This window comes from Myotis lucifugus, unplaced genomic scaffold (assembly GCF_000147115.1).
Source record: "Myotis lucifugus unplaced genomic scaffold, Myoluc2.0 scaffold_160, whole genome shotgun sequence".
Classification (NCBI taxonomy): domain Eukaryota; kingdom Metazoa; phylum Chordata; class Mammalia; order Chiroptera; family Vespertilionidae; genus Myotis; species Myotis lucifugus.
The window spans coordinates 172,276-198,124 of record NW_005871208.1 but is presented as its reverse complement, the minus strand read 5'-3'; the positions used below and the strand labels follow the sequence as shown (position 1 = coordinate 198,124).

The 25,849-nt window shown below is 41.0% G+C and overlaps 1 protein-coding gene and 1 long non-coding RNA gene across 5 annotated transcripts in view; one reads left to right on the top strand and one right to left on the bottom strand.

The window, feature by feature from the left end:
• Window positions 1-20,681, top strand: part of BIN2 (bridging integrator 2) — a 34,160-nt gene extending 13,479 nt beyond the window's left edge. For 2 of the 4 annotated variants that reach the window (XM_023759739.1, XM_006095663.3), the window contains exons 3-13: window positions 6,035-6,089; window positions 6,377-6,471; window positions 7,302-7,397; window positions 8,606-8,713; window positions 8,998-9,083; window positions 10,212-10,287; window positions 11,118-11,200; window positions 14,563-15,319; window positions 17,491-17,568; window positions 19,375-19,449; window positions 20,211-20,681. In XM_023759739.1, the coding sequence (XP_023615507.1) occupies window positions 6,379-6,471; window positions 7,302-7,397; window positions 8,606-8,713; window positions 8,998-9,083; window positions 10,212-10,287; window positions 11,118-11,200; window positions 14,563-15,319; window positions 17,491-17,568; window positions 19,375-19,449; window positions 20,211-20,240 (1,482 nt within the window). In that variant the 5' untranslated portion in view covers window positions 6,035-6,089; window positions 6,377-6,378 and the 3' untranslated portion in view covers window positions 20,241-20,681. The other 2 variants (XM_023759737.1, XM_023759738.1) reach the window with 2 other exon arrangements.
• Window positions 20,682-23,688: 3,007 nt separating this feature from the next.
• Window positions 23,689-25,038, bottom strand: LOC106698293. The gene is made up of 2 exons (XR_002830955.1): window positions 24,449-25,038; window positions 23,689-23,996 (listed from the first exon to the last, which is right to left on the bottom strand). It is a non-coding gene; the product is annotated as an uncharacterized LOC106698293 (long non-coding RNA).
• Window positions 25,039-25,849: the final 811 nt, after the last annotated feature.

Sequence of the window (25,849 nt, the reverse complement as noted above, 5' to 3'; positions counted from 1 at the left end):
TCGCTGCTCCTTGGCGCTGCCTTGGAGGTAGGAGAGGCTCCCACCTCTGCTGCTGCACTCACCAGCCATGAGCCAGCTTCTGGCTGAGCAGCGCTCCTTCTATGGGAGCACACTGACCACCAGGGGGCAGCTCCTGCATTGAGTGTCTTCCCCCTGGTGGTCAGTGCACATCATAGGGATCGATCGTTCTGGTCATTCCGCCATAACGGTCGCTTAGGCTTTTATTATATGGATATGCATAGCCCATGGACACAGACAATAGTGAGGTAAAGGTCTGGGGTAGGGTGGGAACCGGGTGTAGGAGGACAAAGGGAGTAAAATGGGGAACATTTGTAATACTCTAAACAATAAAAATAAATTTTTAAAAATTACATTATTGACCTCTAAAGATAAGGACTCTTTTAAAATATAATCACCTACCTGGCTGGTGTCTCTCTGGTTACAGCGTCAGCCCGAGCACTGAAGGGTCTCAGGTTCGATTCCTGGTCAAGGGCAGGTACCTACCTGGGTTGCAGGTTCGCTCCCTGTCCCAGGTTGGGGCATGTGTGGGAGGCAACCAGTCAATATGGCTCTCTCGCATCAATATTTCTCTCCCCCTTCTCTCTTTCTCCCCCTCCCTCCCACTCTCTCTCTAAAAAAAAAGCAATGGAAAAAATACCCTGTGATATATAAAATCACCTAAAATATTTTATTTGCACCTAAAAATATTTTTCTGTAAACATTTACTCATAACAAATCAGAAAGTACAAAAATAAAAAAATTAATTTAAAAATGATTATTTTATACTGTTTTATATCCTTACAATTACTTTGCTATATATGTGTATGATCTCTAAATATATCCACTATAAATAAAAGAGGTTTGCAAAAGTGAAATTATTCCATTTATATGGTTTTATAACTTGCCTTTTTCACTTAACAGAATAACACAAATATCTTTTCAGATAGTTCATGTTGACTATCTCACTAAAACATATGTAAAAAAAAGATATGTCTTAGTGATATTGAAAAATATTAGCAATAACTTCTTAATATCATAAAATATCCAGTCAATGTTCACACTCCCTTAATTGTGTCTTTTTTATAGTTGGTTTACATCAGCAACTGGTTGACATGTTTAAATCTCTTAAAATTAAATCTCTTAATCTGTAGGTTTCTAATCCCTCCCTTTGTAGTTTATTTGCTGATGATACTAGGTTGTTTTCCTATAGTTTCCTGCAGTCTAAATTTTGCTGATTGAATCCCCGTGGTATGTTTAACATGTTCCTCTATCACTTGTATTTTCTGAAAATTAATAGTTAGATTTAGAGCCTTGATGAGATTCATATTTTTGTTTTTGTTTCTTTTGGTTGGTGGGAAGAATATTTATTATTGTAGGCGTTCTATTCTCCCAGCCGGAGGCACACCATTATGGTTGTCTCCTTTTTGTGTGGTATTAACAGCCATAGGTGCTCATTAACTAGGGAATCTATGTTTTACATTAAGCTCTCTAAGTAATTGTGATGTAGCAGCTACTCTGAGAACAGCATTTGGCAACCACTGATCTAGTCTAACTCCTCTGAGGGGAAATAGGATCTGATTGAGAGGGAAATGATTTCATCAAGGTAACAGCATAAGAGTTGCAGGATTCAAACTTAAAACCTGTGCTTTTTCCCCCTGTACCTCAACAAAGGCCTCCCCTGGCCTCTTCTCAACTCCAGTTATTGTTCTACTTTCAACTCCAGGGTAAAAAGAACAGGAGTCAGTAAGATGACACCCACTTTGAAAGGTTTCCAGCTCTTGGCCCATTCTGTCCCTCAGTCCTTTCTCTCCCTCTCTGCCTTATAAGATGGTGCTGCAATGGCAGATGTGTGAATAGAAAGGATAAGAGATGGGATCATCAAGAAGAAAAAGAGTATCAGATGGGACAGTTCCCTCAGAATTCTCTCTGCGAGCCCATCAACTAAATGTCACTTGATAGGGGGAATATTTTTGAGAAATGAAATGGAGTTAGATTAGGAACAAGGAAAAACTTTTCTTCTAAGAGAATGCTGCACCTATAGTAACTCGTGTTTGAACATGCTTGGAAAGTTCATTTAACAAACATTTATTTCATGAGTGCCTGCTGCATGCAGGTACTGGGCTGGATGCTGGGACTTCACAGATAAGAAACATACCTGCCCTCAAGGCTCTCACAGTTTAAGAAGAAAGAGAGTGATAATACAGTCAGGTCTGAGGCTGGACCTGGAGTGGCTAAGACGAACAGGAGGAAAAAGGACAAGGCCAGAGATTGAAAGTTAAGCATTCTGGAAATTGGACCAGTTGGTCACGTGCCCTTTTCCTCATCCACAGTCAACTTGTAGGTAAACTTTTTGTTAATAAAAAAATATCACTCCAAAACTTTCCAACCTGATTTCAAGGCCTTGCACTTCCCTAGGTTCCTAATTAAATTTCCATAGGTAATTTTTCTTTGAGGGCTCTACTTGCTTCCCTCTTTTCCCTCTCTCCAAAACATATTATATAGGAAGAATTCTTTTTCCCAAGCAGTACTTTAATCCCTTATTTCTGGTAGCTGAGAGCTGCTTCCAAATCATTGCTTTTAAAATCCAATCTAACAATTTAGCTTTATCTTCCCCTTTCTGGACCTCCATTAGATCAAACACTTTCAGCACTTGCTCAAGGTTGGTCATGCTATTTACTTATTTTGCTGAATGTTTGGGTTTCTCTGGTCCATTTTTCTCCAGCAAATAGGGAACCCCAGGACTGGGGCCTTCTTTATCCTCACTACCCCAGTCTCCTAGAGAACATAGCTCTGTTTACCTACCTGCGTGCTTAGGAGAAGCTTCCAGAGTGAGTGGTTCATTAACTGAGGGCTGGGACTGTTTGTATAGGGATGGGAGGGACTAACTCAGACTCTTTATAGTGCTGCCAGGAATTTGACAAGGCTTCAGAGAGCAGAAGCAATACAAAGATTTAGAGCTAAACATTGCCTTACCCGGCATTTATAGATGAGGAAACTAAAGCCAGAGAAGCAGAATAACTTGCTAGTTGGTGGCAGAGACAAGTATTTGACTCCCAGACAAGTGAGAACCTGGGGTGACTTAGCCTGGAGACATTTCAGGGAAGACAGGTCAGAGAAATACAATGACATTCAGCACAGGCACTGGGGTGGTGGGGGCTTGCCCGGGGTGGGAATGGCTAGTGTGGGGAGGGGGTGTCAATTGGGGAAAAAGAAGACATATGTAAAACTTTAGACAATAATAATAATTAAAAAATGACATTCAGTGTTTTTTCGCCACCCCGCATCCTACTACCACCACTTCATCTCCTCAAAGGAAGGAACAAGAGCATAAAGGAAGAACTTTGAGGAGGCTTGATTCTAAAACACAAAAATGGATTTGGACTTTCGTGAGGTGTGATGGAGGGCAGAAGGCATTCACATTTTATGGACTATGGAATAAATAGTTCCCCCTAGTATTGAACAGTGTGCATACAACCTACACGATCATACATGGTAGCCTGATTATTTACCTGGTTTTCTAGGCCATATAATATCCAATGGGATAAAAATTAAGAATTTTATTTATAGAAATTATGTAAGATTTTACCAGCTTTTGTTCCTCACATATGTATTTTTCAGACCAAATCTTCACGGTGAAGTAAAGAGTTGAGTCCAAATTGTTTTCTTTCAAAAAAATAAATTTAAATCCTTGTTAATTTCTATAATCCCTAAAACTCTTTCAGAACTTTTTAAAACCTGGGTTATCACATTTGCAAAACTCCCAAACTTATACCTACCTACCATAGCCATGTTTAAAAGGTATTATGGTTGGTGGGTGAGAAGAGATCAACCAAATAACTTGCATATATGCATAACCCATGGACACAGACAATAGGGTGGTGAAGGCCTGGGTGGGAGTGGGGTGGGCTAGAAGGGGTCGATAGGAGGAAAAGGGGGACATATGTAATACTTTCAACAATAAAGATTTTAAAACAAATATTATGTACATTTAACATGTTAGACTATTAAACTTTTTTTCTGTTGATGGAAAAGCGAGGAGGAAGTGAGACATCCTTTCTGGTGAATGCTGAGTGTTTCTGAATTTTTTTTAACCGACCAAATTTGTCTCCATAATGCCTTTGAAACACTTTCTCACGGTCAACAGTGACCTCCCATTACCAAGTCCAGTAACTTTTACAGATTCTTCCTGCATTCTAACCGCTCTGTAGCATCTGACTCTTTTTGGTAATTTCTCTACTGCTGTCTTTATTCTCATTTGCTATGACACACTACACAATCCCAGTTCTTCCCCCTCTCTCACAGTGTGTTAGACTACCTTGAGACTATCTTTGTTTTCATGTCCCTTGAGCCTGGTATTCAGCCCCTTGAGGAGGACTGTTAACCTGAAGTACAGTGAAAAGTTTGGACTGGCTTAGAGGAGAGCTCTGGAGGCAAGAAGATAAATGAAATAATTAGTCCAGTTTTCTTTATTTGACTGAGTAGATCTAGATTTTCTGCTAAAATTAAACAATAATGGTCTTTACTTCAAAGATGTACACAAAATTTTAATTTAAGTTGTTAGATAGAATTTTCAGGTTTTCTCCTATAAATTTTTTATACTTTTGGTATGCTCAATAGCCTACCCAGTAATGAGCACAAGCAAATAAAACAAATGAACTAGTTCACAAGTATGTACTGAATAATGCATCTTAGCTCAGATACTTCATCACCTGAACTGGTAGGAGGATCACGCTTCTGACCCATGGGCCTGGCCTTTCAGTCCAGTCCCATACTCCTAAAGTCAGGCTCCAAAATGTCAATGGTCTGGCCCAGGGGTGGGCAAACTTTTTGACTCGAGGGCCACAATGGGTTCTTAAACTGGACCGGAGGGCCGGAATAAAAGCATGGATGGAGTGTTTGTGTGAACTAATATAAATTCAAAGTAAACATCATTACATAAAAGGGTACAGTCTTTTTTTTTTTTAGTTTTATTCATTTCAAACGGGCCGGATCCGGCCTGTGGGCCGTAGTTTGCCCACGGCTGGTCTGGCCTCTAACTTCCTTCTTATCTAACTCCTAAAAGCTGGAGTTCACACAGAAGGGGAAGGGTCTCTAAAAAACACTCTGAGGAACAACTGAAAAACCTGTGAAAAAGACTTGGTACAGGGCATGTGAAAGATCTCTTTAAACATATGTGCAAGAGAAATTATATCTGCCAGGAGTACAGAAGGCCAGTGTAAGGCCAGTGGGCAAAAGTTCTGATAGAGCTATTTTAAAATGAAGTTCATCCTCAACAAAAGATTATGTGAGTTTCTGGTTGCTGGAGGTATTCAAGAAGCAGAGGCTAAATGAACATTTGTCAGAGCTATAACAAAAGTAGCTCATCTATTGAGTTGAGAGTTGAACTGCCAAACCTAAATGATACCTTCTTCTCCTCCTCCCTTCTGTTTTTAGAGGGAAGAGACCTAATCTCTGCTTGGGAGTCCTAGCATAAAAAGTGAGAATTCAGACACAGGAGCAAAGATCGAATCAGGCAGATAGATAGAACTATAAGTGAGGACACTGGAGTTGGAACAGGAGAGTCAATGATGAGGCTCCTTGGAAGAAAGTATAAAGCAGGTGGCTGATGGAAGGGTAAAGTGGGCTAACGCAGAGAAGGACATTAGGGGAGGAGAAGAATGGCCTGTGTGAGGGAGCAGGGAAGGAAGAGGGTCTGGCGTCTGCAGAAGATGGTAGCAGTTTACCCAGAGAGCAAGGCATAAGCCAGATGATCACTGAATTTCAACAAAGAAACTTAGGTATAGGCTCTTGTTCACTGGAAGGAAGGACATGGGAAAGAAGACATACCAATGCAGTGGGAACAATTTCCCCTTGAAAATTGCCCCAAAGAGACAACCTTCAACTTCTTGGTAAAGAGAGTAAAAGCTAATTTACATTTGCAAGTGTTTGAAGAAATTCAGGATTGATCCCTGCTTTTAAGCTACTTTTATACTTTGACCTCTGCAGCGTCTTTCCACATATATCTCTTTAGTCACCAAAGGCATTTCTCTTTCAGGCAGAGGGCCTCAAGCTATACAAGGAGCTGAAGAACTTCCTGAGTGCAGTCAAAGGTGGGTATTGTAGCACTGGAGAAAATGCAGAGGTTTTTATGCAGCTCTGGCAGGTTTGAGGGATGGGGAAGAAACCCAACCGTACTCAGGGTTTTTATCGCTGCTTGCTTGCGTCTGACTCCTGGAACTTGGTGGGCCAAGGAAGAGTAACTTTTTCTATCCCAGCCCCAGCCAGCTTCCCTCACTGATAACCCAAACCTTCTCAGTTTATCCCCCTGATATGCCTGTCACCCGTATGATTATTCCAAACTACTTTTGGGAAACTTTATGGAGCTCTCTCCTTTCAGTAATGCATGAAAGCTCAAAGAGAGTGTCAGAAACCCTGCAGGAGATCTACAGCAGTGAGTGGGACGGTCATGAGGAGCTGAAGGCCATTGTAGGGGTAAGTGTTCCGGGCTTTCCAACTCTTCCCAACTCACTCCTGCCCTCATTTCAACATCACCTTAGCGTCTCCATCAAGCAAATAGGAAAACAAAGGAGCCAGCCCTAGCCAGTTTGGCTCAGTGGATAGAGCATCGGCCTGCGGACTGAATGGCCCCAGGTTTGATTCCGGTCAAGGGCATGAGCCAGTTCACATTGTTCATTTGTATAGTCTCAGTCACAGGTAGAAGAAAAAATTGCAACTATGAAGGTAGAAACAAGTTTTCCCTAATCTGTGGACTCTCTGTTTTTGACCCTTTTCCCCTCTTTAAAACCTTATGGAAGGTGCCCTGACCGGTTTGGCTCAGTGGACAGAGCGTCAGCCTGCAGACTGAAGGGTCCCCAGTTCGATTCCGGTCAAGGGCATGTACCCTGGTTGTGGGCGCATCCCCAGTGGGGAGTGTGCAGGAGGCAGCTGATCGGTGTTTCTAGCTCTCTATCCCTCTCCCTTCCTCTCTGTGAAAAATCAATAAAATATATTTATAAAAAAAAACCAACAACACCTTATGGAAGGTTTCATGAAACCTAACTTCATGTAATTATTTACTCCCAAACTTACCTATCCTTCAAGCACTAGAGTCCAATACTCTGACCATCTATTCCTGTTTTTAATCCCTGAATGTATGTCTAACCTTTTATAGGGCAGTTCCTTGGGGAAGGGCTGTTTCTTCATCTGATTCTTCCCAGTGCTCAAACAAGGAAGTCCGTTGCAGAAAGACTTTGGGTATTTCCCTGGTATGCAGTTGTTGAGAAGTGGAGCCCTCACAACTCCCCTTTGCCTCTGTCCCACAGAATAATGATCTCCTTTGGGAAGACTATGAAGAGAAACTAGCTGACCAGGCTTTGAGGACCATGGAAAACTATGTAGCCCAGTTTGGTGAAATTAAGGTACTCACTGGATTTACACAATCAGGGATGGGTTATGAGTGGCCCATATAAGAGACCATATTGGGTTAAACTTATAAGTAGAGTTAGAGCCTGTGGTTAGGAACAAAGTTGAGTAGGTTAGGAGAAGGATTAAAGTTGAGGGTTAGTCAAGAGGTTAGGGTGGAAGGTTAAAGGTAGTGTGGAGGTTATGTTTAGACTTAGATTTCAGTGAACTAGATTTGGACTGATTTTAAACTAGATCCAGGTTAGAGCATCCCTTTTAGTTGTTTGAAACCACTAATGAGACTAAAAGATGTTTATTGTAGAGAAGCAGAAGGAGTCATAATAGTTATCTGCAAATATTAGAAAGTCTGTTAGTTTAAAAAGGAAGTGAACCTGTTCTAAACAGTTCCAGAAAGCAGAATTAGAATTCATTCAATTAATATCACCTAGTCTGCCAGGCACTAATTTTAGATTAATAGGAAGAAATGAGAGTAAGCCTTAATTTTCCCATAGTTAGAGCTTTCCCAAAACGAAGTAAAATGGAATATACTATAAGATAGTGGGTTGTCTATTCTCTGTTCAAACAGAAGTCAAAGTACTTCTTAACTTAGTAATTGTAGAGATAGTTCATGTATTGCATAGGAACGTGGACCAAATAATTGTTAAGATCCTTTCAAATTCTGTGATTGAAAGAATGAGACGGGTCAATAACAGTATACTTTGTAGTTTGGATGAGATTGAGGAGACTCTCAGTGTTCATAATATTTTTATTGTGCTTTAGGATTTTCAAAGGACTTCATATTCAGCATTTGATCTTTAAAATAACACCAAAAGACAAATAAGGCTACTGAGGCTTCAAAAGAGATGGGCCTTGCCCTCGGTCACAAGGCTAATAAATGGCAGTGTTGGGCGTGAAATCCAAAACTCCTGCCTTTCAATTTCATAGGAGTCTCAAGACCACTTATCCCAGAGGCTGAACTAGTTTCTAGTGAGTTCGTAGGAAATGTTAATATTTAATGCAGGCCTCCAAGTGTGGGAGTGCCCTTTATTTCCCCCTGAAAACTCCCATTCTTTCCAGATAAGGGAGATCCCTTGGGTACAAAAGCATATTAGAACTTGAAATTTGGTAATAGGACCCAGGAATCTTGCCTCTCTGTTTGATACTCTGTTACCTACTTCCTGGCCACTGAAGAATATCAAGGCTTTTTCTCATGATTCTGGGTTAGGAAAGAATTGCCAAGAGGGGTCGGAAACTCGTGGACTATGACAGTGCCCGACACCACCTGGAGGCGGTGCAGAATGCCAAGAAGAAAGATGAGGCCAAGATTGCCAAGGTAAAAAAAAAAAAAAAAAAAAAAAAAAAAGCCTGGTAAAGCCTCCCCTGTCACGCTGGGTTTAGGAAATGATAAATTCAACCTCCAGGGTCCTGAAGGAAGTCCCTGTTCCCTCTGACACCGATGCCCTAAGGATAGCCAGAGAGTCAAGGCTGGGGAGGGCATGGCTCTGAGAAGGAGAGGCATGGTTCCAAGTAAGCCTGGTCCCTGAAAGGATAAAAGCAGCAGCGTCTATCCTGGGGCTCAGGATTGAGGGGAATTGTCCTGTCTCTTTTACCAACCAGGCAGATGAAGAGTTCAACAAAGCCCAGCTTGTGTTTGAAGACCTGAACCAAGAACTACTAGAGGAGCTACCTGTTCTTTATAATAGGTAATGACTACGATTCTGGAAAGTGCTGTCACCTCATGAAAAAAAAGCATCCAAGAGTAGGTTGTAGCCTCGGCCTGGCTAACTTGTGTAATATTAGGCAATATTATCTCTCTAGACATTGGTTTCTTCATATGCAATACACAGATAACCATCCTTGCCCTGCCAGCTTTTCCGGCTTTAAAGACAAGATGCTTGTTGAATAGGAGAGAGCTTGCAAGTAAAGTGCTGTCATTATGCACAGTAAGAGTATCTGGTTTCATGCCACAAGGATGTATTATTTTAAACAAGCGTGGTTTGTGACCATCCACATTTACATAGATAAATCATGGGATGATTATTTCCATTAATGAAGATGTCTTTGTTTCACAGTAGGTAAAAGTGCTTTAGATGTAAATTTTTTACACTGGAAGAGGAATCTGAGCAGAAATTCCATTTGTATCCTATTTTCTTTTCACTGTACAAGCTATGCTTTAATGCAGTTGCAGCCATTGTATTTCATATTGTCACTGAATATTAGTTTACATATGATGGAACCTTTTTAATAACTACATGTACTCTAAAACATTATATGACTTAATTTAAAAAGAAGTGAAATTCAATAGTTTCTTGAAATGTAAATTTTCCCAATTCAATTCCAGTAGAATTCCATTAATGTACATATAGCTTCACAGAAGTTCAATATTGCATAATGAGAAAGAATAATTACTTATTATAATTGTAATTGGCCCTATATTTATTTTTTTATTTGCATATAATATTTTCCCTTTTTTGTATGTCCTTATATTTATATAGCACTTTAAAAATTCTTCAAAGCACTTTAATGTCTGCTTCAATACCTAAAGAGCCTGAATCAGATAACTTCATGCAGCTAGAGATCTGTTACACTTTGGTGTCAGCCTGGGCTGAGTGTCTCCTCTGGCCTTCTCACTCCTGAGAGTCAGGTGTGCTCCTGGGCTGGCTCTGATGAAGCAGATCCCAGAACATCCTGAGTCTTAGGATGTGGGGTGCTTTCCTCTGAGGATCCTTGGTGGTGGCTGGCTTTGGCTAAAGCTCCTACCTTGTGTTTTCAAAAAAAGACTTTCTTTACCAACCCTTTACCTGGATGTTTGTTGTTTTGTCTCCTGATAGTCGTATTGGCTGTTATGTGACCATCTTTCAAAACATTTCCAACTTGAAGGATGTTTTCTACAGAGAAATGAGCAAGGTGAGACACAGCTGGTCAATTTAGACATCTCCGTGGATTTTTCTAGTAAATATGAAAGTAGTCCTAATTTACATAATCATTAGTATCCATATCAGCACCACAGATTTGTACCCTTTTCTCATGAAATGAAAGCACTTGATTAACTGTGTTGACCATATTAAAGCATAAATACATATCAGAAGGTCCTTTCCATCCCCGTTAACAAGTGAATAATAGGATCAAAACTTGAACTTCAGATGAATAAAGGAGGTTAGGCCTATGGAAGGAACAGCTGAAATGGGGAACTAAGTAGTGGAATATCTGTCTTTGGTTGCTATAGAACAAAGAGGACAGTGTTTAAGCACCAGTCAGTTTCTCTGGTAGTTCATTGGTCTTGAATAGGGCCAATCCTACTCAGGACATGCAGGCACAGAACTGACCTCATGGGGTCTTTTCTAGTCCTGGGATTCCAACACTCTTAGCTATCATCAACTACATTCACATCCACATGCACACATGTTCTGCTCCACAGTTATTTTGGCTAAATTATGATTTGCCTAGTTAATATTACCATGAGTTTTCATTTCCTGGATCACCTGAGAAGCTAGAATCTCAAACATCAAGGACCCAACCTTAAAAGCTGCCAGTCTGATGGAAGAAGCAGAACTTAAGAAGGAAGTCAAGGAGGAAGGGGTGGTGGGACAGGACCCTGCCAAAGAAATGAAGAGGAGTTTTATAATTAAGGGTGGGAAGGTTTTATTTGGGAGAGCTGTCTGAAAGAAAGTAGAGAAGGGATATGCCAGTCTCAGGTCCCATCTGGCTAGCATCTCTTTCTCTCTTGCTGGCTCTAGCTGAACCACAATCTCTACGAAGTGATGAGCAAACTGGAGAAGCAACATTCCAACAAAGTCTTTGTGGTGAAGGGACTATCAAGGTGAGCAATTTCTGAGACTCTTTCTTGTTTCACTTGTCCGGTATGTGAACATATTCAACAGTCTTGTCTTCCATCCCAAATCCTGGCCATTCCTGTGTGCTTATGTGCATGATATTGTCTGTTGTTACACCCCTATATAAATTCTTTTACCTGTTATGAAATATTTCAGCTATAACTACAAGTATAAAGAGTAAGACAACAAATAGCCACATACCTACCACAAAATTTAAGAAAACAACTATATATAAAAAAGTTTAATATGCAAAGTGTCCCTGTGGGAGTTTGGGAGACCAGGAGTTCTATCGCTCGCTATGACGTGCACTGACCACCAGGGGTGGTGTGGAACCAAGGAAGGCCCCAGCTGGCAGCCAGAAGGCCCCTATCGGCCCTCATCACCGGCCAGGCCTAGGGACCCTACCCATGCACGAATTTTGTACACCAGGCCTCTAGTTATATATATAATTGAAGCTACCAGTATCTCTTCCCCACTCACTTTCCACCAAAGGTAATCACTATCTTAAATTTAGTATCTATTATCCCCCTGCATGTCTAATTACTTTTATTATACACACAGAAATTATTTTTTTGCATGTTTAAACCATATAAATAGAATTATACTGTATTTTTTAAAAACTTCTTTTGTTCTTAGTATTGTTTGTGAGATTTATTTATTCTTGTTTTTTCATGTGCTAGCTCTGTTCTTTCCATACTGTTATGGATGCTGTTGTATGGCTAGTTCACAATTTATCTCTCCTCCTGCTAATGAATATTTGGATTGTTTCCTAGTTTTTGCTATTACAAATAATGTTACAGTGAACACATTTTACATTTCTCTTTGTGAATATTATCAGGAGTTTCCTTAGGGTGTGTACAGGGAGTGGCATTGCTGAGCCACAGAGTCTGTGCATTTGGGCTTCTTCAGCCTTACTAGATACTGCCATTGCCAAATTGTTCTTCAGAGTGATTGTTTCCATTTACAATCCACCAACAGTAAATAAAAGCCCTCATTGCTCCATATTCTTGCTATATGTAACGTTGTCATACTTAATTTTCAACCTAATGGGTATGAAATCTAATTTTTTTGCAGTTTTAATTCACATCTCCACAATTGCTAATGAGCTTGAACATCTTTTCACATTATTAGCCATTTAAGATTCCTGTTCTGTAAGTCTCCTGTTTATCCTTTTTTCAAATTTTTCATTGGATTGTTTACCCTTTTTATTTATTTTTTTTAGAGAGAGAGAAAGGGAGAGGAAGAGAGAGGGGTAGAAACATCAATGAGAGAATCCTGCACGCCCCCTACTGGAGATTGAGCTGTAACCCGAGCATGTGACCAGAAATCAAACAAACCTGTGACCTATTGGTTCATGGGTCAGTGCTCAATCACTGAGCCACACCAGCCAGGCTCTATACCCTTTTTAAAATATTTTAGTTATATGAACTTTTTGGGGGGGGGTTAAAAATATTCTGGATATTAATTATTTAATGATACTCATTGCAAATATTTTTAATCTGTTATGGATTGATTTTCCACTTTTTTCTTTTTTTTGTGGTGTCAATTGCCATCATACATTCTTTATGCTGGTAAGTATAAGCAATTCACTGGTCCCTCAGAATGTGATCACTTTCTTATTTGGAAGCCTTTATTCAGGAAGTTTGATTACGTTCCTTCTATGGTCAAGTTTTATGCTGAGAATTAGGGATCCAAAGACATAGAGATTTGTTCTTTCCCTGAAGTGATTTACAAAAAGTTGAAAGGACAGAAAATGTGCATTAGGAGATAAGGACTAACTTAAACTTTTGCACATATAAAGTGCCTAATGAGAGTGGTAGGAATGCCAGAGAGATAAGTAATTGCCAATGTACAAACAGCCTGACAAGGTTTTAAAGAGGTGATGAAATTGAGCTTGAGACTTGACAAAATAGGGCTCACATCTGTTGCTTGAACTTCTCATTTAGCAATTAGTTACAAACTATTAAAAAGAATCACTAAAGAGCCAAAGTAGACTTCCTAGGAGAAATCCCTTTTGATCAAAAAATTCTCTCTTCTCTTTCCAATATTGAAAACCATGATTCTCTCTAATTGTTCATTCATCTAAAACTTATGATTACACCAAGATGTCTCAGACCCTTGTAGGGAAATCTGGTGTTTTCTTGCTGTGTCCTGGGCCTTCTACACCTACTGACCTCTAGAATTGTAGCGCTAGAAAGAACCTTGTATCACTCAGCTTATGTCGTATCAGAAACTCCCTTAGAAGGAACTTTCTTTTACCTCTTTCTCTTCCTATCCCCATCTCCCATCCTAGTGCTCAGGGCACAACACATAGTTGGCACCTGTCAAGGAAAGACTTGTGAGTTGCTTAATCACTCAGTGTACAGTACACAGGAGGCCTTAAGAAGGTGAGGAGTTAAGCTAATGCTGGCTGTAGAAGCACTTAACACAGTATCCAGCCTACTGGATATATGTTACAGTTAAATTTTTTATTTATGGTAGTTATGTTCTATAAAGTCACCATCAGCACTAAATTAGTGAATACTGAACCACTGTTCCCAGGGGAAACACGGTTAGGTTTCTGTGAGTCCCTGGTCCCAACATTTTCATCAACTGATCAATACATAACCTTGTCTTCTGTGTGTTTCTGTTTAAAGACAGTTTATTTAATATATGTTGTTGATTCATTAACATTGAACTCACAGCCCACAGAACTATATAACTCATGTCTGAACAAAGCTTATAACATACATATTTTCTCTGTAAGGCACATCACAGTCCTTTAGCTCTTAGCACTTTAGCACTACACTTGGAGGCCATTTTAAACAAAAAAACCACTAACAAAAGTACAGCAGTGAAAAATATGGCAAAAGGACATGTTTACAATGTGAGAGCTGAAACAAGAAGGCAGAATATTTCCTTGTTAGACCTCAGGTGAGAAAGTGCTGTCAGGCACTGATTTTTCACAGCTTGCACATGTCCATGAATGACCATGAAAGCATCACGAGTATTGATTTTGGGTTACAAGTAAATTTTAGGGAGTCGGTGAATTTGCAAATGCAGAATCCATGAAGATCAACTGCATATCACCCATGAATCTTTTCCCTAGAGAAAATATTTTGTTAGTATGTTCTTGTTACTTTCTGGTCTCTTTTTCTTTATATATTTGTAAATAATTGAGATTTTGATATAGCCTTTTACACTCTACTTGATAACATAAGCATTATTGCAAATTATATAGACTTTCTAGTGTCATTTTATTTTATTCTGTTATTCTATAGCATGCATCATTATTTGGGGGTACTTAAAAATACCCAATAAAACTTCCATTTTTTTTGCTCTTCTGAATCTGAATGTCCTTCATTTTTAGCAGCAGCAGACGCTCTTTAGTCATCTCTTCCCCAGTTCGAACATCTACAGTCTCCAGCCCTCCTACCTCACCTACCAGTCCCTCTACACTTTCCTTGACAAGTGAGAGGGAGTCCATCTCAGCAAGTGAAGAAGAGCTAACATCGGATCCAGCTCAGGGAGAAGACAACTCTGAGATTAAAGAAGAGCCATTAAAAGAAAAGGAAATAGAGAAAGAAGAGGCTGAAGCAAACTCCTCTGAGGAGGAACAGCCTCTGCCAGCCTGCAATGGCCCTACCCAGGCCCAGCCCTCTTCTCCCCAGCCCACTGAGGGTGGCGAGTCCCAGGAGGAAGTTTTCTCTAGCTCCCCAGATCCATCCCCAGGCAGTGCCCTAATCCCTTCAGAGCAGCCGGCATCTCTCCCAGAAGTTGTCCTCCGAACCCGAACCTCAAGTGAAGGGTCTAAACAACTAAAGAAGAGAACCCCTGTCCAGAGGACCTCAGCACCCCCTAATAGGCCTCCTCCACCCAGAGGCACTCCCAGCTCCAGAACCCCCTCAGGGAACATACCCTCCAGTCCTGCAGCCTCTGAACCAGGTTCACCCACCAGCCCCAGGGCCTCCTTGGGGACTGGGCCTCCAAGTCCTAGTTCTAGGGCCACTTTCGAGATTCCTCTTGATCCACCACAGAAGCCAGTAAGAACTGAGGACAAAGAAAAGGAAAACACCGACAATCTGAACCCAGATCTTTGTACTTCCCCCACCTCGGTGACCCCTCAGGTGAGAGTGCATTTGATTAAGTCTATTCTCTTTTATAACCTCCCTGTAGATCATCTTTACTATGGCCAGGTTGTCCCACAGTTAATCAGATTTTGTCATATTATAGTCTCAAGAATACTCTTGACCACTTTTTTGTTGTTGTTCTGGGGATTGTTTCACATCTCCAGAGCAATTAATTTACTGACCTGTACTCTTAGGGTATTTGACTTCTACAAAAGGCTTATCTCTAATAATATTATGAAAGATTTCTACTAATTTTATTTTTTGCTACAAGTTTGGGGAGTTCCAATAAAGAATCTATACCTGACATCTTGAGCTTTAACTTTTTAAAAAAATATATTTTATTGATCTTTTACAGAGAGGAAGGGATAGGGATAGAGAGCTAGAATTATTGATGAGAGAGAAATATCAATCAGCTGCTTCCCGCACGCCCCCCACTGGGGATGTGTCTGCAGCCACGGCACATGCCCCTGACCAGAATCGAACCCAGGACCCCCCAGTCCGCAGGCCGACGCTTTATCCACTGAGCCAAACCGGTTGCAGCAAGCTTTAACTTTTGAATAGGGGGTAGGGAAGAGGGTCTCACTTCAGTTTGTCATACTTATGACTGTGGTAAATAGACCTCAACCAAATTGGCATAGAATCATTTCATTGATAAGAAAGACCTAGAAGGAACTCAGAGAGGAAGGAAAGCAAAAAAGATGGGCTTTTGACAGATGAGAATGTGGATGAGAAAAGAATGGTGTTAAAATAGAGACACAGCCCCTCTGGAGAACAAGCAGGTCTGTGAAGAATCTAGCAATCAAATCATATTCTATTCAGATGGAAAGGCTATCATAGATTTGATGTATCCTATGAGATTCCTGAGGGCAGAACTAGGCCCTATGTATAAATATTTTTTAAAGTACATTTTGAATCAATACCAGGGAAACTTTTAGCAATTAGCTCTGTTAAAAAATGGTATGGAAAAAAAATTTTTAAATACAGTGGGGCCTTGACTTACGAGTTGTAATTCGTTCCGTTGACGGAGCTCGTAACTCAAATTACTCGTATGTCAAATCAACAGTGAACGAGTGAGACACGTGATGCTGGGCTGATGTTGTGGCGTTCACTGTGACGTTTGCTGCACCAACTAGCGGTGGGGTATCTGAAGCTGGCTCGTAACCGGAATTTTAGCTCGCAACTCAAAGCAAAAAATTGGCCGAGAGATGGCTCGTATCTCGAAAAACTCGTTAGTCAGGACACTCGTAAGTCAAGGCCCCACTATATAGGGGTGCCCGGCCAGTATGGTTCAGTTGTTTAGCGTCAGCGCATGAACAAGGAAGGAGGCCACAATTGATTCCATTAGGGTACATGCCCGGGTTGCCGCTCAGTCCCCAGTAGGAGGCGTGCAGGAGGTAGCTGATCAGTGATTCTCTCTTATCATTGATGTTTCTAGGCTTCTCTTCCTCTACTTTTTTCTCTCTGAAATCAATAAAAATATTAATATTATTTTTATATATATATGAATGAAAGGGGACACAAGGGGCTGCTAAACAACAAAATGTGATGGGCCACCATGACAAATAGTTCTCCTTCCTTGATATTAAAAGCTAAGATATATGATCATCTGTCAGGTGCAGTGTAGGGAGGATTTGGGTGAGACATCTGACTGTATGGTACCAAGATTCATTCATTCACGCATTCCACAATTACTTAGTGAGTCCTTACGATGTACCAGGCACTTTCCTAGGAAGTGGGGTATTACAGTGAACAAAGCGTAAAATTCCCTGCCTTCCTGCATCTTATGTCCTAGTGGAGGAGGGGAGAAGATGAATACAAAACAGAATAAATAAGTAAAATTATAATTAGTGGTGATAAAAGATAGGGAGAAAAATTAAGTAGGGAATTGGGGCTGAATTGCGATTTTAAACAGAGTGGCCAGAGAAGGTGACATTGGGGCAATGAAAGCGGCCAGGGCACGAGCCATGTGGCTGTCTGGGAGTATGAGATTTCTGGTACCCCTCAGATCACACTACCCTATCACTGCCTATGCCTAAGGAAGGTTGACCATGATACCTTGGGAGCCTCCCGCTATCTGAGAGGAGTTAACATGAACAACAGGCACCAGGGTGGTATCCAGGGTGTGAAGGTTTGGAACTTTCTTCTACGTTGTCCTCTTTGATCTACAGGGTTTTTCAGAATCTGACAAGGCAAGTAAGATGGAAGACAAAGAAGAGAACAAGCTCATCTTGGCTGACTCCCCTGAGGTACTAAAATCTAAGTCATCAACATTATTATGCCCTGAGACTTGATTCACATGAGGTATTGAAGGTCCTAACAGAGCAAGATATAAAACTTCCTCTTGGCTGGTTTCTGGTGTGAGGTCACTACGCTGATAGAGAGATGTGGGGCATATGGATAGTGAAGAAGCCCAGGGTAATTGTGGGATTTCGAATCAAGTATAGCCACTTCTCACATTTCTGCACAAAGAAGATTAACTCAACAATATGGAAAATCCAAAATTAATTTATATTTGACTTTGTAATATATGACTGTAGTATGGAGGCAGCAATAATGTGAGCTTTTTGGCTCTGATGAATAATAAAACAAATTTTCATTCTTGGAGTAATCTTATTGAAAGGGAGATTATGGGGACCAAGATGCTGCTGTCTATTTTGAAGAACAGGCTAATCATACTGTTCTCCTTTGGAAAGAGGTACAGGACACAACCTCCTTTCCCCTGAGGCGACCTCCTTATATTTGAGAATTACAGTGTTATTGTTTTTTGTTTTGTTTTGTTTTGTTTGAGAATTATAGTGTTTACTCACAGCCTTTCCTGTGGGATTGCTTTGGTCATCAGCTAAGGAAACCTATTTTTCCTATGGAATTAAGCAGCTAGAGCATCTTAAATCCTAGCCTATCAGTGTCATCAATTCTCTGAAACCTTTGTCCTACTAGATCTGTTTACTTCCCTTCCCTTGCAGATACATCATAAATCGTATTTTCTCTCAAGCAGAATTATGGACATATCACATATAAAATGGATCACATATAAAAAAGATCATTATGAGGAAATTAGTTCTTGCTTAGCATTTGAAATACCTGTGAGAGGATGATAACTTTCTGGGAGGTAGTATTACCTTTCAGGTAATTCCTGGCCTGAAATCAGAGGAGAGAACAGAAGAAAATTTTCCTATAAGGAAAAATCAAAAAATTTCAAGTAGCTGTCATACTTATAGAAATTGGTTATACTCTAAAATGGTGAATTTTATAGTGTGTGAATTAAATTTCAATTAAAAATAAATTAATTCTTAATTGTAGAGTTCCAAGGCCTTCTCCTGGCTTAGCAGCTCCTAGACAGAGCTTTTCACACTTTGGGTTCCTACTGCAGAACCTAGAACTTTTCCCAAAGAAAACATTATAGTCCAGGGGTCCTCAAACTACGGCCAGCGGGCCACATGCAAATACAAATATTGTATTTGTTCCCGTTTTGTTTGTTTACTTCAAAATAAGATATGTGCAGTGTGCATAGGAATTTGTTCATAGTTTTTTTTAAACTATAGTCCGGCCCTCCAACGGTCTGAGGGACAGTGAACTGGCCCCCTGTTTAAAAAGTTTGAGGACCCCTGCATACCACTTGCCTCTCCTAACTGCCATAGGTTAGGATCATCTCAGTGTGTTAACTGCAGTGTATTCTTAAGGAGAGTTAGTCTAAAAGTGGTAGGTAGTGTTCTTAAGACCTATATTTATATCCTCTCAGACTCCCACATAGACATACATACTGATGCATGTCACACAAATTACAGTGTCTGATTATGGAAACAACTCTAGAGCCCAAAGACCTGGTTACCTGTCTCAGCAAGTCATTTCACCCTCTGAATCTTGGTTTCTTGACCTGTGGAAGAGGATGACAGTAAAGCCTTCCCTGGTGCCGTCAGGCTGTAGTGAAACAACATTGTCTGTTTACCCTTTGTATTGTCTGTGACCCTGTAGAGTGTAAGGCAAAGAAGACCTAAGCTGAGAGGCTGGGGAGGTTGAGCCACCTCTCACTGGCAGAACTCTTCTTTTTATAGAGCCAAGGTCTCCGGCGTCGTGCCTCTGTGGTTCCAGAAGACAGCAACATCGCAGCACCTGAGCTTCAAGAAGAGGTAAGGTGGACAGATACACAGAGACCAAGATGGGTGGTAAGATAGGTCATTGGGAGTGCACAGAAGTTTGACTACAGATTAGAATCTTCACCATGGCTGCTAGGGGAACCCAGCAGTGAACAATATCCTTAGAGCAAAGTCAAGCAGGTGGGAACAGGGGAACCAAGCGTAAACTGGGACATTGTGGGTTTGGGGTGTCCATTCCCCAACACTTGGCCTTGGACTCTCACCATAGCCCTATCTCCCAAGTACTTATTTATTTCTGAACTTATTTCAAAAAGAAAAAGAAGTTACATACAAAAAGGCAAATACATATACACACACAAAATATAGCAAAGTAACTCAAATATATTAATGACAGTGACATAAAATGGAGCGATGAATTAGGCAAATAGAAAAATACATTCTATGAAATAAACTTAATAAGGATGGATCACAAAATTGGTTCCAGACTTTCTAAACATCCAAGAAGAGAAAAATCTGATCAGTGCAGCCAATTCATGATGCCATTCCTTCAAACGACTCCTGCTACTAAGATGAAAAGGAAATTTCTCCTGTGAATCCTTGTAAAGAGATGATGAAGGATGCAATGACCAGTATCTGCAAAAAGTTTTGACAATAATCCCAACAACCAGCTTCACTTCCCTCAATATTACAGGACATGAAATATAGTTTGATAGAAGCAAACTGAGTTTTTACCCTCCTTGAGCGGTTGGTGGGAGGACAGGTGAGCATCTAATGCAATCATGTTTACTTTCCAGGTATCTACAATTCAAAGTGCACAACTCTGAAGAGTAACTGCCAAGACCTCCCACATATGTACATCTCCCAGAGAGATTCTTCAGCTAGAGGGTATATAAGCACAGAGACTTAAGGCCTAACATTCATTTCTAGGTTCTCAAAGTGGATGCTGGTTGTCTCTAAAGACCTAGCATTAATGGAGGCTGAGGAGAGACTTAGGGGAAGGAGGGAGGCAGACAGGCTTGGAAGAAGAGATTGTTAGACTCAGGGAATATTTAATTCAGATTTTAGCATTGTTATATAATAAGACTTTATATATTAAATAAAGTGGGGCTAAAATGACTATAACAAGCAAAAGCATCTATAGATGCATACACACAACCATACATACTAGAGAACGGGAAACAAATCTTGGATTTACCACTCATTTTTTCAAGACTTGAAGCCAAAAGAACATATTTTCAGATTGTTAAATAAAGGTTTATTCTATGTATGGAGTCTTTGCTTGACACAGGGAGGTTGTCCCAGTCCAGCACACTGTTCTCCGCGTTGGCAAGGTTATTGCTTCTAAACCTGGGTTCAGAAATCTTTAGTCACATCCATGACCTCCAGCTCACTTGACCTTCTGGCTTTAACTATTTGATGATGTTGTGGCCCCACCCCATAACAAAGAAACAGAATTTCCGGAGGATGAGACCCAGAAGTCAGGATTTTAAAAAGATTCCCAGGTGATTCTAATGTGCAGCAAAAGTTGAGAACCACTGGGCTACAGGCTCCTCAATCTAGATCAGAGGTTCTCAACCTGTGGGTCGCGACCCCTTTGGCGGTCGAACGACCCTTTCCCAGGGGTCGCCTAAGACCATCCTGCATATCAGATATTTACGTTACGATTCATAACAGTAGCAACATTACAGTTATGAAGTAGCAACGAAAATAATTTTATGGTTGGGTCACAACATGAGGAACTATATTTAAAGGGCCAGAAGGTTGAGAACCACTGATCTAGATACTCTACTGCAGGGGTCCTCAAACTACGGCCCGCGGGCCACATGCAAATACAAATATTGTATTTGTTCCCGTTTTGTTTTTTTACTTCAAAATACGATATGTGCAGTGTGCATAGGAATTTGTTCATAGTGGTTTTTTTAAACTATAGTCCGGCCCTCCAACGGTCTGAGGGACAGTGAACTGGCCCCCTGTTTATAAAGTTTGAGGACCCCTGCTCTATTGCATGCACCTACCCCCGACCCTTGGTTAATAAGCAAATACTCTTGGAATGGGGTTACATTTTAGAGTTCTATCTAGTGTTAATAGTCTGGTACTTGGTGAAGTAAGGACCCGAGCAGGATGGAAGAAGAAATGGAACTCCAAGGAAAAGGGTACAAAGTATAATAATATAATGGAAATGGCATGGAATTGGCACTCAAAAGTCCTGGTTCAGCTGTATCACTTGCTTCTGCGATACATTAAAAGCTAACTTAGAAGTCTTTCCCACCCTGGTAAACACGCACACATGTAAATACTCATCCATCCATCTGTTTTTGTTTCTAAGGGTGATGGACAATATCACCTTTCGTTCTATCACTCAGCAAGCATTTATTGAGTACCTGCTCAGTGCCAAACACTGTACTAGGTACTAGAGAAATAATGAGTAGAACAAGTAAGAATTTTATAGAGACAGAATATTGAGCAGGGAGAAGAATGGCAGGATTTAATGTGTTAGATGACACATGATAAAGACTCAAGTTTTAAGAAATTATTCTAGGTTAGGCTTGAGAGACTAGAATTTCATGGTGCCATTCCCTGAAATAGTGACTATAGGAGGAAGTGCAGTGTATGTGGGTTCTATGTTTGCAAGCAACAGACACAATTAAGCAATAAAGGATATGTAAAAGGATATTAGGCAGCTCATAGAACTGAAAAAACAAACAAGCTGCAGAAGGCAAGAACCAGCCCACAGATATCTGTAGCAGGAATGTGTGGATTGTCCCTCTAGGCCAGTGGTTCTCAACCTTCTGGCCCTTTAAATACAGTTCCTCATGTTGTGACCCAACCATAAAACTATTTTCGTTGCTACTTCATAACTGTAATGTTGCTACTGATATGAATCGTACTGTAAATATCTGATATGCAGGATGGTCTTAGGCAACCCCTGCGAAAGGGTCATTCGACCGCCAAAGGGGTCACGACCCACAGGTTGAGAACCGCTGCTCTAGGCAGTTGTCATTGGAGGACAGCTTCAGCTACCTTCTGCCACTGTGTCCTTTCCAGATCCAGATTCCCTGGAGAAAGACCCTGACGGGCCCAGTTTGGGGGGAGGCATGTTAGTGTCTACAATGACAGGAAGAAGACCAGTGGTGGGGATGGTAGTAAGGAGGGTGGATTACAAAGAAGTACAAGGAGCCTGGCCAGTTGTGCTCAATGATTGAGCATTGACCTATGAACCAGGAGGTCACAGTTTGATTCCTGGTCAGGGTATATACCCAGATTGTGGGCTCCATCCCAAGTGGAGGGTGTGCAGGAGGCAGCCAATCAATAATTCTCATCATTGATGTTTCTGTCTCTCTCTCCCTCTCCCTTCGTCTCTCTGAAATCAATGAAAACATATTTATAACCAAAAAAAGTACAAGGAAACTTCTGGGGTGATAAAAATGTTCTTAATTTTTATTGTGGTCATAGTTTATTACATGTATACATGTGTCAAAACGGATCAAATTGTATGCTTTATGTGCAGATTTTTGGGAATCTCATACAAATATTTGAGAACTTGCAGGACTTTCCAGTAGATATTTCCATTAGGGAACTGGAAATACATGTTTATATTTATTTTTTTTAAATATATACTTACGGATTTTAGAGAGAGGGGGAGAGGGATAGATAGAAACATCAATGAGAGAGACACATTGATCAGCTGCCTCCTGCATACCCCCCACCGGGAATCGAGCCCAAAACCTGGGCATGTGCCCTGACTGGGAATTGAACCAGGAACCTCTTGGTTCATGGGTTGATGCTCAACCACTGTGCCACACCAGCCAGGCTACATATTTGTATTTAGAAGTCATTTTTCTAAGATTGAATCCTGCTATTCTTTTATTTAAAAAACCTTCAGAGAATCTCTTCTGTTGTAATGGAGAGAAGGTTGCATGCCCCCCTCTAAAAGGCCTACTGCCTGTATTTTAATACCTCTCCTAGAAGGCACCCCAGTCCTTTAGCACTCAGAATCACTGCTGGGAGTGATACTCCAGGGGTATTATTAGAAGGGTGGGAAAACTGCTGGGAATACAGGCCCCTAGCTGTCCAAGGCACTCTTTGAGCTGCTTGGAATGCCCCACCCATTCACCTGGCAAAACCCAGTTCAGGCCTTTTCTCTGCAGGGCTTTCACTGACCCTCTTCTCCTAGGAAATTGATTCTCTTTGTGAAATGAACGCTTTGTTTGTATATCGCACTACTGGAGGGTCCAGAAAGGCAGGAGAAAGGGCCAGTAGGTTGGGCATGAGTGATAATTTTGCTTATCTAGGACAGCTATTCCCAGGTAAGAACCAAACTGTTTATTGAGATATACAAAATGGTAAAGTTGTCCAGGGGGAAAAGGTCAGGACTCAGAAGACTCATCTTGGCAGCAACATAAAGGGCTGAAATCCAGTAAAATTGGGCAGAGATGAATATCTCTTATCCCCTGTCCTGAGGCCCTTGGAGATCTGTTGACAAAAGGATGGCTGCTCTAGTTTCTGAGGCTCAGCATTTAGTCCTCGGAGAACACCGGCAGGTCACCACACGAGGCTTCATTCATCATCTGTATGCATCTCTGTGTAGAATTAATTGCAAGAACATCACCCAGTCCCTGCTTTCTATCAATTTGAAGGACACTATTGACAGACTAGGTAATATGTCCAGAGTACACTAGAAATATCCAGGTCATCTAGGGTATAGCAAAGAGCAGAGTATACACACCGCTAAATTGGTGCTGAGCGTGTACATACTGGGTCCTCTTTCTACATGTTAACACTTTTAAAATGAATGGTATGTGCCTACAGGGATCAAATCACATATCAGCAAAACTTTTAAGGTTACATTTTACAGAGAAAAAAGATGCTTGTGAGAGACTATTAACCTTTAAATTATGAAAGTAACAGTGCAGATCAGTAGTCAGTTCAGTTGGATGGCCTCTGAGAGTCTGTGGTTCTAACAATTTTCAATACATAATGGAATATATGCTGAGAGAGACCAACCAAGAAACAAGAAAAATTTCAACCTTACCTGGAATTCATAGTCAGCTTGTCAGTAAATGCAAGCAGTTGTCCACCTTTGGAGTTTAACCCTTAGGATCTGAATTTCCTTTTCTCTTGAGTATTCTCTTATGTGAGGACTGGTGCAACTGACCTTTTACTAACTTAGATGTGCCTTGCCTGTGTGTTACTTTCTTGGTTGGAGTAGCAGTTTTCCCATACCTGGGCTTTCTTCTTCACTGATCACTGCTATGCCTTTAAAGATATATTTAAATAAAATGAACTTTATTAACTTACTCTGTTTTATCCTGTTTTTACCAACCAAATAACATCTTTAGAAATGAAAGCAACTACCCTTGCTTATTTCATGTCTTTGCTTTTTTTCCCCCTCTCACTGTGCCTTTATTCTCTGAGACTTTCTCTTTCAGTCTTTGTCTCCCAAATAAACTTGCATAATCCCTGTCTCTCTATCGATCTATATAAATATTGGTTCCCAAACCTAGAGAACGCTTTACAAGAATAAGAAGCACAGAAGTCTGTATCACTGGGATGGAAGGCAGAATAACCACAAGAGTTCTGACCCCCAGTAGGAAGCCAGGGTAACAGTAGCGGGCATTTATTGAGCACTTACTAGATGCCAGGTAAGGTTCCAGTGCTTCAGGTCAGTGATTTCCAACCGGTGTGCCGCAAGAATTTTTAAAACATGCAATACCTGGCTATGTAGGTTGTCAAATTTTTAAAATGACAACAGCGAACACAATAGCCGTCCAGTGTGACTGAATCAAAATTATTCCTATTTTTGTCAGATCGGCAAAAAACATTTTTATGTGCCCTAGAATTTTAGTAATTAGTTTATGTGTGCCATGAGATGTAGTAACGCATCCATCCTCACAGTAACTATGAGACAAGGATTGCCCCCACAACAGAAACAAAACAAGTAATTTACCCAAGGTCTCGCGGCAGAGCAGATTTCAGAGCCTGTGTGTACACCAGCCCATCCTTAGTCACTGAGCTCATCGTTAATTGGGCAACTTTCCTGCCACAAAGAGGTGAGTCAAGAGGTGGCTGCAGTACGGCATTGATTAAATCCTGCCGTGTGCGGACCATGTCTGCGAAATGAAACGGCTTCTCGGGCACGGCCAGCTTCCGCCCCCTCCAGGGGCAGGGAACAGGCTTTAGAGATGTTAAGTTATTTGCCCAAAGTCAACAACCAACAGCGGCCCAGCGGAGACGGTGTGAGTCCAAAGGCCATGCCGCTCCCCAACCCCAGACGGATGTCCACAAAGAAGACCGTCGGGACGGGGCGGCGTCCCTCTCCCCCCGCCCGCACGCGGGAAGCTACCTTGCGCTCCGCTTCTGCACAGACCTATTTTGCCTAAGTGATAAGAAACGCAAGTCACTGTGATTCCCCACATTCCACTGAAAACTCAAA